General features: G+C 49.0%; 2 protein-coding genes across 3 annotated transcripts; both read right to left on the bottom strand.

Moving 5' to 3' along the window:
* Nucleotides 1-1,005: 1,005 nt before the first annotated feature.
* Nucleotides 1,006-2,482, bottom strand: LOC123440081 (gibberellin-regulated protein 5-like). 2 transcript variants are annotated; one of them, XM_045116667.1, is made up of 4 exons: nucleotides 1,738-2,482; nucleotides 1,557-1,649; nucleotides 1,403-1,436; nucleotides 1,006-1,320 (listed from the first exon to the last, which is right to left on the bottom strand). In XM_045116667.1, the coding sequence occupies exons 1-4, from the start codon at nucleotides 1,822-1,824 to the stop codon at nucleotides 1,136-1,138; spliced, it is 399 nt and encodes a 132-aa protein (XP_044972602.1). In that variant the 5' UTR covers nucleotides 1,825-2,482; the 3' UTR covers nucleotides 1,006-1,135. The 2 variants fall into 2 exon arrangements, with proteins under 2 accessions (XP_044972602.1, XP_044972609.1); XM_045116674.1 differs by having other exon boundaries at nucleotides 1,006-1,317.
* A 99-nt stretch (nucleotides 2,483-2,581) lies between these two features.
* LOC123440100 (acyl carrier protein 2, mitochondrial) lies at nucleotides 2,582-4,958 on the bottom strand. The gene is made up of 2 exons (XM_045116684.1): nucleotides 4,620-4,958; nucleotides 2,582-3,012 (listed from the first exon to the last, which is right to left on the bottom strand). Exons 1-2 carry the CDS (start codon nucleotides 4,827-4,829, stop codon nucleotides 2,836-2,838), a joined length of 387 nt encoding a protein of 128 aa, XP_044972619.1. The 5' UTR covers nucleotides 4,830-4,958; the 3' UTR covers nucleotides 2,582-2,835.
* Nucleotides 4,959-16,484: the final 11,526 nt, after the last annotated feature.

The following is a 16,484-nucleotide window of genomic DNA, read 5'->3' as shown; positions in this document are numbered from 1 at the left end:
AATATTACAACAGAATGGAGCACGTGAGAGGAGGGGCTCGCTCTCCTACCTAGTGTTCCCATGCGATGAAACGTGTAGAGAACCCGAAAGTGCTATAGTGTGGTGTTCCCTTGTGATGAAACAGGCAGCGAACCAGAAAATGCCATTATGAGCTTGAGCTCATATGATCTTAGATGAACAGTAAAAATCCAGAAAAGTAGAAACTGAGAAAAACTTATTTTTATAAGAAAAATTGGTGTGTTATCTACATGCATGCAAAAAGCCATGAAGGAATCACATTTGTGGTGGCGTGGACGAGAAAATTGATGCTCCAACTCAGACAAATGTGATTTCGTCATAAATTTTTGCATGCGTGCAGAAAAACCATCAATGTTTCTTGTAAAAAAAATTCTACCATTTCTTGATTTCTTCTACTATTATTTTGGATTATATTGTTTATTCAAGATCATGTGAGCTCGAGCTCGCCTACTTCACGTCCGAAGCGAACCTGTCTTTTTATCATAATAAAATGTTCAACGGAAAGCATATCCTGAGCGTTCGGGTATTTTGATTATTTTGGTTTGGTTAGTTCGGGTTATTGGTAATTCGGGTATTCAAAAATAAAAACTGATTTTTTTTCTATCAAAAAATAACCGCATCCAAATTACTCGAACTTTTTGTCCGGGTAATTCGGGTACCCAAAAAATTCGAAGCACACATCAACTTTTGATATGAATAATTCGGATAGTTTGGGTATTTTGGATGGTTTGGATATTTTAGTTAGTATCATTAGTATAAGTAACATGTAAGTGTAATAATAGTATGAATAATTTGACTAGTATGAATAATCCGGATAGTATGGGTGATTTGGATTTTCCAGACTTGAACCCGAACCCGAAAAACGAATAGCCAGGAAATGAGAACTAAACCATAACTCGATACCCGTATTACCCGATAATTCGGATAGTTCGGTTCTGTTTGGGTTCCGGTAGTGGGTTAGGGTACCAAACGCCCAGGTGACACATATACACACGGAAGTGCACATATGCGGGCAAATTTCTGTTCTTTGAGATGGGGGTACAACTGAAGAAAGCTAAGGTGCCTGGTGAGCAGAAACGGTTCTCCTGTACCCTGGCAATGAATCTACATCTACGGACTAGGGGCACTTGGGCCCTCCCCTCTTGGTCTTCCAGTCGTTGTAGCAGGGGCATGTCTGCTTGTTGCCGTAGGTGCCCGGCGGCACGCAGAGGCACGCCGCGCAGCACTTCCGGCAGAAGAACAAGCACGGCTTCCGGTACGCCGTCGCCGAGCACCGCTGCGCGCACCGCCCCTCGCACTCTGCTGCCATAACACCCACCCATCAGCATCCATCGTAATTAATATAAAAAACAAAAAAGAAGGGAAAAGCCTCGACGTTACGTACCTTGTGGCTGGAGGCTGCCAGGGGTCACGCCATGCTGCAAAACAGAAGGAACCACGCAAGATTACGACGGAGCGGCACAGCTCAGCTCAGCTCAGCACAGGTGTTTGACGTGTGAAAACTGATGGTATGTTTGCCTTGGAGTTGGAGGGCTTACCATGGGGGAGGTGTCGGGCTGGGGCGCCGGAGCGGCGGATGAGTTCGCCGGCGGCGATGGAGCTGTCAGCCCGGGAGACGGCAGGTAAGCGGCCTGGGGATGGAACGTCTAAGTGGTCAGGCCAAGTTAACACAACGCACTACGATATCAAAATGAGACGGGACACAGGAGAGAGACCGACATGGGAGTCTTGACCGAGAGGCAGGGCTGCCAATGTGGCGCAGAGGCAGAGCATCGCCGCCCCCCGGATCCTGGAGCTCCTCCTCATGGTTGCTCTTCAGCTCTCAGTGAGACTACACGACGGCCGGACTATCTAGAGACGAAGTGCAGGTAGGTCCGTAGGTAGGTGTAGGGTGCCTCCTCTACCGCCGAGGGGCTCTTTCTCCGGTATCTCCTCTCCGAACGTGGGACTGTGAAGCTGCTGTTGCACAGATGAGCGATATTAGTGCGAGGCTCTACCATATCCGCTTCAACCTACACAGAGCCGAGCGACAATCATGGTGCAGGTGGGCAGTCGGAACCGGACAGATTTCGCAGTAAGGTAGTTTTCGGCGCGTGGCCTGCTGCTTGGCACTTGGCAGCACCATGCAGAGGCCGTTGGTGTGCTGTCGTGTCCCCAAGCAATGCAGACGCCGTTGGTGTGCTGCCCAAACGACAACCCGATGAACGAACCCCAATCCCAAACACAAACTGCTTTCCGGAGCAATTACCAAAGACACGAGCGAGCGAACGCGGTACCGTCTGTGGCTTTCGGTCTACAAAATGTGCCTGGGCAAGCTAGTACGCACAAGCACTACGGAAGCGCGGAAACCAAACGCATCATTAACATGCGCAAGCAGGCAGAGGGGACCGACTACACAACGGAAACCCTTGGCAGGAGCCCCAATCCGAAGCTTCGACAACGTCGTCACCTGCGACACTTAGGTACGGTGGTAACATTGCAAATTCAGATCACTCATACTGACTGTACTCCCATAAAACTTCCATTCCCCACAAGTTAGCATGAGCCATGGCACAGGCGCACATCCAGCATCACAACTCCTTCGTGTTGTTACCGCCAGCAAATAGAATCACAGATCCACAGCCAAATGGTGTACCGTTATTTATTGCAGCAGATGGGGGGAGAGAACAAGGACTTGCCAAAAATCAACGGAGCAAACTAAGAACATCCTCACCTACTGGGCAAATACAGGAAAAACAGGTCCTTTTCCGGGAGCATTCATCCTCGAGACGATGCATAAGTCAAACGAGGAACCAAGAAACCCCCTGCAAGCAAATCTTACTTTGCTTTAGGATGCGATGCGATGAAGTCAACTGCTGATTTGATGGAATCGATCTTCTCTGCCTCAGTGTCGGGGATTTCGAAGCTGAACTCTTCCTCAAAGGCCATGACGATCTCGACCGTGTCCAGGCTGTCCAGCCCGAGGTCCTTCTGGAAATGTGCATTAGGCGTCACCTGCAAGATTTCATGGGAACACAAGAGCGGATTAAGGGCAATATAAAGCATATGTATAATATCAAGTAATCTTCTCACAACAATCATTGCAAAAAAGTGAGAAATAACACTGCACATGCCATTCAAGTTCAGTATACAGAGAACCAATGCAAATATAGCTTGACAAGAAAGTGCCACTGCGACAATAAAACAATTAAACGGAAAATGCCTGTAGATACTGAACCGAAAATGCTTACGTGCAGGCAGTCCACCGCACAAATTGTGGTCTTAAATTTGTGACAGTAAGACACAAAATTCAGAGCTTATTTGTTTCACGGCCCTACAAAAGATGCTTGTACGCATAGCACAGAGTACCTAATAGCACAGGCCAGTGGCCAACTTTGGCACAGTTTTGAGCTAACTGTGGAGTCTAGTCACCCTTAGACCCAAAGCCGTGGCTTGCAATGACCATATATAGCGCACTCATAATTAGCTCAACTACACTAAGCTTGACTAAAACTGCTCAACTTGTATATAAATTTTAGTTAGCATGCTTGACCTCAGCCTGACAGACTCAACCTTTAGCTGAAAGGAGTGCAACAAAACAAACAAAAAAGTAACAACATGCTATGCCACTTTGTAACAGAGCATGAACTTAGCAGTAGCATTTGATTAAAGCCATCCATCTGAGCCCATCAGCATTGAAATTACTTTCCCCATATTGAGTTTTCCACAATTCACACCACAAGTTCATGCTCAAATACTATACAAAATCAGGGAGCTTCATTACCACAATAAATAAATAGTAAAAACACCCACAAATTACATAACAGTTAGCTGAAACATAATCTATGCACTAAAACAAGATACACAAAATCAAACAATGTTACCAATATAACTACTCGGCACACATACATTAAACTAATCTCAGATAGACATATATACAAAACAAATTCGGTTCTAGGAAGAAAAACTGGTTCAAAATAACAAAGTGCGTCGATAATATATTGACATAATTTCAAATAGGAAACGAAAGGTCTATTGGTTAACACATGGTAGAGTAAATGAACATTTGTCCACTTGACAGTCATTGGAAGTATATTAACAAGATGCTCAGTACTTCCAACATAACTAGAAACGTGCAAATAAAATTTAAATATGGAACTAGAAGAGGCACTGAAGAAAACACAGACAACATTGTACTAATAGTGAATTGTTACACTAAAGGCATCTGCACAAGCCGATGCAGGACTAGACCACAATGTCCACTCTGGACCAAATCAGTCAATAATCAGATGTGTACCCAAATCATTTTTCCTAAACTATCTTATCTAACCGTCAAGAAAATGGCAAAGATACCAAAGTCTCCTCTACCCCTTTCCCTTTCAGCCTACCCAAAATGCGCGATTTGCCAAACCTACAACCTTTTAATCGCCCATAACTTCGCGGTCGTCTCTAATTTACGCCGAGATCTTCTCGGACGATCTGATTCACTCGATAATAACAGGAACCAACAGACCAGCGACGGGAGACAAAACCCTATATGCATACAAGCCTACACGGTACGAGATCCGAATCCTTCCAACCAAACGCACGGGGCGGCGCAAGCGCACGCTTGTCGCGCTCACCTTAGAGGGCTCGATCTTCTGGAAGTTCTTGATGACGGAGACGACGCGGTCGGCGACCTCGGCCTTGTCGAGGAAGGACCCCTTCTCCGCCTCCGTGGTGGAAGACAGGAGCCTGGCGACGGGGACGCTCGCCGCTGCGACCGCGGGGCGCGCCACCGGCACGCGGAGGTGGTTCAGGAGGGCTCTCCTCGCCGCCGCCGCCATCGCCATTCCCCTCTCGTCTCGGTTGGTGCAGACGTGCAGCGAGTGGGGAGGAGAAGGGCAACGTGGGCGACCTGCGGCTGCGGTGGTCCGGGCTAATGCTAATCGGTGATCGATCGATCGTACAAATCCAGGCCCGTTCCGAAGCCTTGCCAGTCGCTCGTGGGCCGCATGTTAAGGACAGATCTGGCTCATAGCTGACGTTACCTACGGCCTATTAGCAAAGTGTCCATTATTCTAAAAAAAATTGTGCCCGTAACCTTAAAAGAAGATCCCTCAATTTTTTTTTAAAGAAAAATGGGAAAATCTAATCTACACACGTCGCATTGAGGTTTTTCGGTGCTCCTCTGGTCGGTCGAGGGGGCGGAGGAGATCCTCGGCCGGCGGGTGCGCGTCGACCGCCTCGACAGCCGGACCCTCGAGCGAGGGCACACCAAGACCTTTGCCTGCTGGGTATGGGCCAGAGACGTGGCGGACATCCCTACGTCGCACACGCTGGGGGTACTCCCTCGCGGGGCCGGCAGGGTGGAGGAGATGGAGGGATTCTCCCCGCCAGACAGGAGAGTCGCGCCGCCGCCGGCCTCGGCGGAGTACTCCATGTTGATCCACGTTGACAGGGTCGAAGACTGGACGCAGCCCTCTCCGCGATCCTCCCACTCCTCACGCAGCGGACTGCCGTCATCGGGCTCCGATGACGAGAGCTCTCCTTTCCCCCTCGTGGCCCCTGCGTCCTGGACGCTGGGGGTGGAAGATGGCCAAGGTGGGGATCGAGAGCGCCGTCGGGCTCCCGCACCTGTGGCCAGCATGGGGTGCCGGGGCGCCCCAAGAGATAGTCGCCCGAAGGACCGGGACGGCGACGGCGGCCCGGGCGCAGGGGGCCACAGGTCCTGGAAGGACGTCCTTCTGCGTCGCGGTGCATCGCGCGCCCCCCGCGGCTCGCCCTCCCGGCGCCATCGCAGCAGGTCGCCGCCGGCGAGGCGCGGTGCTGGGGTGTCTTCGGACCGCCGCTCGAGGGCAGGTAGGAGCAAGGCGCCGGCCAGGCGCCCGACGGGGCGTCCTAGTGCCCCTTCTGCTCCGTCTCGGCCTGCCAAGCCCGCGGGCGAGGCTGCGGCAGGCAACCAGCCAGATTCAGGTCGCAGGTCCAGTGTAACCGGCAAGGACCCGGTCGAAGAGTTCTTCAAGACCGCGAAGAAAACCTCCCTGGCCTCCGTCGTCGTTGACGGCCTGGCAGCCGACGTTCATAGCGCCGCGGAGGCGGCGGTCGCATCCCCGCTCGACTTCGTCGACGCCACCCTCCTCCAAGCCCCGGGGGAGTCAGTGGAGCTGGATGCCTTCAGCCCGACGCTGTCGGCCGCGGCATCCGATCTGGGACAGTTCCACAAGGCCACCCCTTCAGCAGCCAACACCCTCGAGGTCCAGCTCGGGGCTGTCACCGGACGCGTCAGGGAGCTGGAGCTCGGCGGGAGGGGAACCGGGCCGGAGTCGCGAGGTCTCTTCCGGACCTCCAAGCAGCAGCCGCTCATTGCTCCTGCACCCGCGCGCCGCTCCGCGGCGCCCTCCAAGACGAGGGCCACCTCAACCCCGACCCGTTCCAGTACACGGCAAGCTGCAATCGACTCCTCAATTCCGGTGGCACAGCATGCATCCATGCGCATCGTAAAGGAGCTGGGGCTGCTCGGCCCTCGGGATAGGCTCACGGCAGATGTAGCAAAGGCCGTATTCCAGCGGTTCGAAGAACCTCTATCCGACGGCGACATCTCGGTCATCGCCAGGCTGACACACCTCGACGATTAGGCGCTACGGGTCATGGCTCGTATGAATGGACCCGACGGAGCTGCCGATGAGGCCATAGTGTGATCATGTTAGTTGCACCTAGTATTAGCCACCGAGGTCGACCGATCCCCTACTATAGCTATCTAGTTTGTTCTTCAGTTCGTAGTGGGAGTAGTAGGAAGCTAGAGTGCCGGCGCATCTTGGGTGCTGTTGGTGGGCGCCGGCCCAAATCGTGTAGGAAGGTGGTGTGTTGTCGCGGCCATGGGCCATCCTGTTCTACCCTTCGGTGTCCCCCTTGTGTTTTAGATGATTAACAAGATTAAACCCATCATGTGCTGGAATGTTCGGGGTTTGAACAATCCAGCCAAGAGAGCGGCTCTCGGGGAGTTGGCAGCCGCCCAGCGCACAGCCATTCTTTGCGTCCAAGAGACGAAGATCGCGGCCTGGTCACCGGAGCTAGTCCGCGAGATCGGTGGCGCTAGGCTTACTGGGTGTATCGTGCTACCGACGATAGGAACTAGTGGAGGCGCGGCGATCCTTTGGGACAAGGATCTGGTGACAATCTCATCACACGCCATAGGGATCTTTGGTATTACTGCCAAAGTGACCTTCCTCGGGCAGGCGCAGGACTTCTGGCTCTCGACAGTCTACGGTCCGGCGGATGACGCGAGAAAGGACGCCTTCCTTCGGGAACTCTCGCTCTCGGCGCCTCCACCGAACGATCCTTGGCTTATCAACGGTGATTTCAACCTCATATATGAGTCACGGGATAAGAATAACATAAATCTCAACCGTAGGTTGATGGGTAGGTTCCGAGCAGCCATCGACGCTAAGGGACTGAAAGAGATCAAATGCAAGAACCGTAGATACACGTGGAGCAACGAGCGAAACGACCCAACCTTGATGAGCATCGACAAATTCTTCTGCAACACTTCCTCGGAATGTATCTTCCCATCTGTAGCTCTCATCGCAGCGTCAACAGCAACTTCAGAGCACTGCCCGCTGATTCTAGCTGACACTTCTACCGCTCCCAGGACAGCCCTATTCAGATTCGAGAACTTCTGGCCCAGCTTCCCTCGCTTCCATGCAACGGTAGAGCAGGCATGGAAGAGAACGGAGTGGTCATCTTGTCCATTCCAACGCCTTGCCACGAAGATGGCGAGAACTGCAAGAGAGCTCAAGAAATGGAGTAAGAGCTTCTTTAACCAGGCCAGGCTGCAATTCCATATGGCGGTAGAGATAGTGCTACGGCTAGATGTCGCACAGGAGAGGCGCCGCCTCTCTGATGCAGAACAGGCCCTCCGTAAGCTACTCAAACTACGACTACTGGGGCTAGCGGCACTAGAGCGTGCGCTCAGGAGACAGGCCTCTCGGCTCACATGGCTCCGGTTGGGAGACGCGGGAACCAAGTTCTTCCACGCCAAGACGACTAGTAGGAAGCGCAAGAATTTTATTCATTGCCTTCGAGTAGGAGGCGACCTTCTTACAAAGCATGAGCACAAGGAGGAGGCCATCCACGATCATTTCAAACTCTCCATGGGTAGCAGGATAGAGCGATCTCTACAAGTGGACTGGTCGATTTTCAACCTGCCATCCGTCCAAAATAGGGGTTTAGACAACCCATTCTCTGAGGAGGATGTCTGGGAGGCGATCAAAGCATCACCGGCAGAGAAGGCCCCAGGGCCAGATGGCTTCTCGGGGTCCTTCTATAGATCCTGCTGGCACATTATCAAAGAAGACATCATGGCAACATTCGCTAGCTTCTACAATCTGTCTAGAGGAGACTTTGCCAAGTTGAACACAACCCTGATAATTCTGCTACCGAAGAAGGACGGTGCCAGTACGATACACGACTATAGACCGATTAGCCTTATTCATTCGGTGGCCAAGCTTATCTCCAAAGTCCTCTCCAGGCGTCTCTCCGAGGTGATTACCACCATAATCTCGCCGGCACAATCTGCATTCCTTCGCTCCAAATCGACGCAAGATAGCTTCCTATACGTGCAAAATATAGTGCGATCGCTGCATAGGAAGAAACAACCAGCTCTCCTCCTTAAGATAGACATTGCTAAAGCATTCGATAGCGTCTCATGGGAATACCTGCTAGAGGTGATGCAACAGCTGTGTTTCCCGGCGTGCTGGCGGGACTGGGTGTCCATGCTGCTCTGCACGGCCTCGTCGGCCGTCTTGCTCAACGGCGCTACGGGTCGCTACCTCACCCATCAACGGGGACTTCGACAAGGGGATTCCCTCTCCCCACTGCTATTCATCATCGCCATTGACACTCTCCATCGCCTACTTGACAAGGCCACGGAATTACAAGCGATTGCTCCGCTGCCAGGCAGGGGAATTCCCCTCAGAGTTAGCCTCTATGCAGACAACGCAGTCATCTTCGCCAACCCAGCAGCAGAAGAGATCATAGCTCTCATGGCTATCCTACGTGACTTTGGGCGAGCCTCGGGGTTACTCATCAACCCGGCCAAATCATCAGCTGCCCCGATCAGATGTGAGGGCATTGATCTGCACCACATATTAGCCGCCTTCGGAGGGGAAGTAGTCGCCTTCCCGCTTACCTACCTGGGCCTGCCAATAACTTTATCGAGGCTTAGGCTCGTCCACATCCAGTTTATCTTAGACAGGATCAGGGCTAGGTTAGCAGGATGGAAGGGGAAGCTACTTAACATAGCCGGGAGGCGAGTCTTAGTGCGTAACGTCCTCTCAGCCCTACCCACTTTCGCCCTAGCTGTTCTAAGGGCGCCCAGGAAATTTTTCGAGGAGATAGATAGAGCGAGACGACGCTTTCTGTGGGCTCAAGAAGACGGTGAGCTAGGTGGAGGCAAGAGTAAAGTGAATTGGCCAACAGTCTGCTCCCCCTTGGAGAATGGGGGACTTGGCATCCTTGACCTACACCGCTTCAGCCGGGCCCTCAGGCTTAGGTGGCTGTGGCTGCAATGGACGAGCAATGACAGACCCTGGCAGGGCATGAATCTTCCTTGCGACGAGGTGGACAGAGAGCTTTTCACCGCATCAACAACTGTCACCTTAGGCGACGGTGCAAAGGCATCCTTCTGGCATTGCTCGTGGACGGGTTCAGGTTCCCTTAAGACACTGTTCCCATCCCTGTTCAAGCATTCCAGGAGGAAGCAGAGATCAGTGCGGGACGCACTGAGGAACAACACCTGGGTTGCAGACCTAGCACATGGTACCAACTCACACCTTTGGGAGGAGGCGATTAGGCTACACAGATGGCTACAAAACGGAGACTTGCAGCTTCAAACGGAATCTGCCGACACTATTACATGGAACCTTGAGGCCTCGCAAACTTACTCGGCCAGGTCGGCATACAAAGCACAGTTCCAAGGAAGGCTAACGTCAGATTTCAACAAATTGATATGGAGGACATGGGCGCCACCTAGACTCAAGATTTTTGGCTGGCTAGTTCTTCGCAACAGATTATGGTGCAATGACCGACTGCAACGTCGGGGATGGCCAAACGGCTATTTCTGTCAGCTATGCCTACGGAACCTGGAGACTTCAGTTCATCTGTTCTGGGAATGCGCCATGACGCTGCAGATTTGGACATACGCCGCCTCCAGGGCCGGTTGTGCCACTTTGTCCCCTCCCTTATGGGCGACAAAGGCTGGATCAGCCGAGAAGATAACCACAATGATCGGGGCGGCCCAACCACGTCAACGAAAGGCTACAAAGACGATGATCATACTGATCCTATGGGAGATCTGGAAACATAGGAATGATTGCACTTTCACAGGCAAGCGGCGCATGAACACGACGTTCAATGCGCAATCACGAGAACCGTTGAGCTATGGAGACAAGCTGGAGCGTCCTTCTTGGAGCCCCCGTTCTGGGATCCTCCGTGAGGGATCGGCTCTCTCGTTTTTTTCCTCTTTTATGTTCTCTTCTTCTTTTATCCTTGGTCCTAGGACCGTATCCCCCGCCTTTATGTAACGGCCCTTCTACCTGCTAAGTTCTAATATATGCCAGCATTTCAAGCTGGATCTTTAAAAAAAAAGGTTTTTCGGTGCTGCGGCTGACACAAGCAACAAAATACTCCCTCCGTTCCGAAATATAAGACCTTTTAGAGTTTTGACTATAGACTACATACGTAGTAAGATGCGTGAATCTACACTCTAAAATATGACATCCGTATGTAGTATATAGTGTAATCTCTAAAAGGTCTTATATTTAGAAACGGAGGGAGTAAATCGGAACACTATGTCATAATTTTTTTTAAATAATAAAAATTCAAAAAGTTTTATCTTTAAAACCATTAATTCGATCGATGATCCGTTTTCGCCGTTGACTTTGTTTCGACGAAATCTTTAAAACTAGTTCCTATGTCGACATGTTTCGATAACTTTTTTTTTGCTCGTACTTACCACATCTGTTACACTTACTTGTCATATTAGTAAGTACTCATTTGTCTCATAAAAAATAACTTAATCGCCATATTTTTTAGAAATTACGTATAATATAACATCTCGACGTAATCGAACGGGCAAGCGCAAACAACTTTTTTAAAACGATACGTGTAAAAATATGACAATTCAGCATATTTGAAATCAATGGCCACAAAAAATCTTTTTTGGTAATTGTTAGTAAATATGACAAGTCGGCATAGTTAAACTAGCAAGCACACAAAATATTTTTCTGGCAAAGTTGTATGTAGATATGACAAGTTAACATATTTAAATTGGCAAACCAAACCTATGACGTGTGTTTATATCATGTACTCCCTCCGTTCCTAAATATAAGTCTTTTAAAAGATTTTACTAGAAGTCTACATACGAAACAAAATGAGTGAATCTACACTCTAAATTATGACTATATACATCCGTATGTAGTCTTTTATTGGAATTTCTTAAAAGACTTATATTTAGGAACGGAGGGAGTATAATAAAAATTGCTACAAAACAACAATCATTTGTCAAACACGGTCGTCGAATTTAAGCAAGCGTAGTTGTCAAAAATCTATACACACGGTTCCCAAGTTGACAACTAAGTTAATTAAATATGGCTACTAAGTGTCTCATAATCTAACAACTAAATAATAGTAATCTGACAACTACCGATGAAAAAAAAAGTTATCGAAACATGTCGATATGGGATCTAGTTTTGAAGATCTCGTTGTTGCGAGAAAGCTAACAGTGAAAACGGATCGTCAATTGGATTTATAGTTTAAGAGATAAAACTTTTTGAAAATTCAACACTAAAAGAATCTTTGCTGATGTCATGGTGATGTATTAGCTTGCATGCATGGCAAAAAAAACGTTGCACAGGAAGGCGCTTGTGCGGCACCGTTATGTAGTGGCTCCCAAGAAAAATATACGCTCATGATGGCAGCCAGATTGCAGAAACGAAATTTTAGTTTTTTTGGTAAAGCAATGCTTTATTAAAACTTAGCGGTGTCCAGGCAAATCGCCTTGAGCACAAGCAGACACAAGGGTTGGTACATCACACTCTCATTTCACGTAGTGGTTTGGTTCATACAAACGACCAATAAATGCTAGTTCATGAGCAGCAGAATTCGCGCTTCGCCGACAAGCGCAGATCACATGTCTAGAGAACCACATATTAAGCTCAAACTCAGAGTCTTCAATGACAGTCGCATATGGCGAGTAGTCAACCTTCCACTAGTAGGAGAAAGCCTACTAGTAGCGCTGAATTTACCCCTACCAGTAGCGCTGGTGGCAGCGCTACTGCTAACACGCTACAGTTAAGTATATAGGAGTAGCACTTTTCGAGGCAGCGCTACTTGTAAGTAAAGTTAGTAGTAGCGCTTTGCGAGCCAGCGCTACTACTAACTATTTGTAGCGCTGCTCTATAAAAAGCGTTGTTGATGACCAGCGCTACTGCTAAGGTTTACTGATTTCACATTTTTATTCCTCCTACACGTATTTGTGCATGCTCTATACAGTAGTTTCACCATATCATAGTAAACATACATTATTTTCATCATATCATACACATATAATAGTCTCGTCATACCATCATCATAATCATCATCATTATCCAACACAAATATCATCACATGTCGAAAATAGCGATGCACAAGTTATGACACACCCACAAGTTTCATCATCCCTATCAAAACCATGATGTATAAGAGAAGAGCGATCAGCATGAGCAAGAGCGCGACTATGTAGTACTTCTTGAGGCACCGGTTTCGCTCCCTCTCTTGCCGTAGCATCCACCTCAAGTAACTATTTTCTGATTCGGCTCTGCTGTCAATTCCTCTGTGGCTAGCCCCCGGGTACCTGTCCACCTGCGCATGAGCGTCTGGCCAGTGGTCGTACACTCCTGGAACCCTCCTAATGATTACGACGTAGTAGTCCTTCGTCATCTCTGATCTATGTACCTGCATCGTAAATTGATGAATTGAACGATAATATGCAACATAATGTACTTGAGAAACACAAAGAGGCATAGTTAGCAAAATACAAGCAACATATAGCAAACATAAATAACAAAGTTCCTCATACACAAGCTAATTAACTAGAGCGATGTATACGCTAGTTCATAAAAAGTCGGTAGTACTAATTATAAACACATATTATCATCGTCAATCCCTCCTCCATGTCGGCGCCCCAATCTTCATAGTCAGAGATGAATGACCCGAGCTTGTTGAAAGGCTTTAGGTCCATATGTTGAGCGTGTAGCAGTTCTCGGACATTCTCCCGCCTCACTGGCCCATGGAAGAACATCCCTCCTTGTTCAACAACCTTCTTCATGATCACTTGGGCAAGTTCACACAGTATGTGATAAAACTCAACTCGGATTCGATGATCCGGTGTCCTTCCTATGCTTGTGGTCCAGTTGACAATCTCGGCATCGCCGGAATTAGCTGACAAGCGAAGGCGTTGTCTATCCCTTCTGTACACGATCATGTGATGCATGAGGTAGAATCCATCAGCCTTACTACCATTCGGTTGCTGGATGCACCAGAAGTCGGTCTTATGGCCGGAAGCCGACGCTTAATTCATGTACTTTTTTACGTGGATATATCCACCACTAAGGTTGAAGGTTAAAATGACACTATCAGAACACTCTTTATGTGCGTGTAATCCTTTTTATCAATGTTTTTCGATGAGTCCAAGTATAGTGCATGTGAGTATTATGTGTACAGACAGATGAGGACGCCCCCAACCCGCGATGCGCAAAATAGGTACACCTCAAATTAGCCTCAATGCTTGCAAAAGAATGATCAAAACGTACGAAAGGATATCTATGGATGACTTACGTGGGTTGATAAGGCAGGAGAATTGTTTTCTTGTCCTTATTAGCGACCATGAAATCGTAGATGTACTTGCTCGCATAGTCACGATGCTCTTTGCAGGCTGCCAAGAAGCTCTCGTGCATATAGTACGGGTCCGCGACGCATATATATTCTATGTTCTCGCGCGTGATGATGTAGTTGAGATACAATGCATATAGGCGGATGAACTGAAAATCGAGCTTGGTCATGTGGAACATGTCGTAGATGTAGTCAAATCACAGGATGAACTTATCCGTGGGCCATCTGTCGACATATAACATCGCACCCGGAACCTGAGCCGGGTAAAGCGGGTCGTGCTGAAAAGCTTGTTGTCTATGGCCAGCACATCATCATGAAGTCTCTTTAGATCATTGTTGAGTATGATCTCTAGCGCTTTCTGAGGTAGGATCGGGTTGCGAGCGACATGGAAACGATCCACACCTATGGCAGGTATTATGTCTACCTCCCAGGGCTTTAGAGGCGGTTGGCTGCTTGAAGCAGCTCTGGCGCCTTTACATCCTTTCTTCTCCGGTCTCCTACTTCGCTTCTTGGTGGGTGGTGGTAGTGAGCCCACCATACCTTTCCTAACGACCACCCGAGTGTCGTCGGCCTAATTACTAGCGGACGACCCCCGTGTTGTTCTCGCTGGGTAGAGGTGGCATCTAGAGGCGTCTCCTGCGAGGATCGCATGAAGAGAGACTTTTCGCAATCAGCCGTAGGACATTGCGGCCCCGACAATTAAGGCATAATCAAGTCATCTGCATGCTCATAGCGTGAGTCATACTCTCGAGCATCGTCATAGCCGATATTGATATATTGGTTAGGGTCATTAGCATCCTCCTCCATGACATCATCAGCATTTGCTTCTTTGACGGGGGCGACGTCAGCTGTCACTAATGGAGGCTCTCCCTCGCCGCGTCGACCGCTATCAACCACCACGACAGGTGCAAGTAATTGGGTAGGTGGGGTGATGTTCATACCTTGTTGAGGAGTTATCGTTGGTGTGCTACCGGGCGCCTCGACATGAAGGTGAGTCTTCGCCCAAGACAAGATCCATCTCTTGCATGCGCCAATCTGTTTAGTGGTCTCGTCGTCATTGAGTGGTGTCGAAAGAGGCAAATCCTCGAAGCCCGCTTTCACACTGGCCACACAAACTTTGAAGACGCCATGGGGCATCTATCGGTTGTGGAGCATGCGGTCCTTCAGCTTTATGTGTTGGAATTATGCCCTAGAGGCAATAATAAATATAGTTATTATTATAATTCCTGTATCAAGATAATTGTTTATTATCCGTGCTGTAATTGTATTGAATGAAGACTTATATACATGTGTGGATACATAGACAAAACACTGTCCCTAGCAAGCCTCTATTTGGCTAGCCAGTTGATCAAAGATAGTCAGGGTCTTTTGACTATGTACAAGGTGTTGTTGCTTGATAACTGGATCACGTCATTAGGAGAATCACGTGATGGACTAGACCCAAACTAATAGACGTAGCATGTTGATCGTGTCATTTTGTTGCTACTGTTTTCTGCGTGTCAAGTATTTGTTCCTATGACCATGAGATCATATAACTCACTGACACCAGAGGAATTCTTTGTGTGTATCAAACGTCGCAACGTAACTGGGTGACTATAAAGCTGCTCTACAGGTATCTCCGAAGGTGTTCGTTGAGTTAGTATGGATCGAGACTGGGATTTGTCACTCCGTGTGACGGAGAGGTATCTTGGGGCCCACTCGGTAATACAACATCACACACAAGCCTTGCAAGCAATGTAACTTAGTGTAAGTTGCGGGATCTTGTATTACGGAACGAGTAAAGAGACTTGCTGGTAAACGAGATTGAAATAGGTATGCGGATACTGACGATCGAATCTCGGGCAAGTAACATACCGAAGGACAAAGGGAATGACATACGGGATTGTATGAATCCCTGGCACTGAGGTTCAAACGATAAGAACTTCGTAGAATATGTGGGATCCAATATGGGCATCCAGGTCCCGCTATTGGATATTGACTGAGGAGTCACTCGGGTCATGTCTACATAGCTCTCGAACCCGCAGGGTCTGCACACTTAAGGTTCGACGTTGTTTTATGCGTATTTGAGTTATATGGTTGGTTACTGAATGTTGTTCGGAGTCCCGGATGAGATCGCGTACATCACGAGGGTTTTCGGAATGGTCCAGAAATGAAGATTGATATATAGGATGACCTCATTTGATTACCGGAAGGTTTTCGGAGTTACCGGGAATGTACCGGGAATGACGAATGGGTTCCGGGTGTTCACCGGGGGGGGGGGGCAGCCCACCCCGGGGAAGCCCATAGGCCTTGGGGGTGGCGCACCAACCCTTGTTGGGCTGGTGGGACAGCCCAAGAAGGCCCTATGCGCCATAGATAGAAAATCAAAGAGAAAAGAAAAAAAAGGAGGTGGGAAGGGAGAGAAGGGCTCCACCTTCCAATCCTAGTTGGACTAGGATTGGAGGAGGACTCCTCCCCTTGGTGCGCAGCCCTTGGGGCTCCTTCAGCCTCAAGGCAAGCCTCCCCTCCCTCCTCCTATATATATGGAGCCATTAGGGCTGATTTGAGACAACTTTTTCAAGGCATCCCGACCACATACC

This window comes from Hordeum vulgare, chromosome 1H (genome assembly GCF_904849725.1).
Source record: "Hordeum vulgare subsp. vulgare chromosome 1H, MorexV3_pseudomolecules_assembly, whole genome shotgun sequence".
Taxonomy (NCBI): Eukaryota; Viridiplantae; Streptophyta; class Magnoliopsida; order Poales; family Poaceae; genus Hordeum; species Hordeum vulgare.
The sequence above is the reverse complement of the archived record's forward strand: the minus strand, read 5'-3'. Positions and strand labels throughout refer to the sequence as shown.

What these genes read in the sequence shown, in the direction of transcription:
- LOC123440081 (XM_045116667.1), bottom strand. Translation starts at nt 1,824, where the DNA reads ATGAGGAGGAGCTCCAGGATCCGGGGGGCGGCGATGCTCTGCCTCTGC. An exon ending in AGCCCGACACCTCCCCCATG is followed by an intron (nt 1,437 to 1,556) that starts GTAAGCCCTCCA and finishes TCTGTTTTGCAG; the next exon opens with CATGGCGTGACCCCTGGCAG. An exon ending in TGGCAGCCTCCAGCCACAAG is followed by an intron (nt 1,321 to 1,402) that starts GTACGTAACGTC and finishes GTGTTATGGCAG; the next exon opens with CAGAGTGCGAGGGGCGGTGC.
- LOC123440100 (XM_045116684.1), bottom strand. Translation starts at nt 4,829, where the DNA reads ATGGCGATGGCGGCGGCGGCGAGGAGAGCCCTCCTGAACCACCTCCGC. An exon ending in AGAAGATCGAGCCCTCTAAG is followed by an intron (nt 3,013 to 4,619) that starts GTGAGCGCGACA and finishes GAAATCTTGCAG; the next exon opens with GTGACGCCTAATGCACATTT.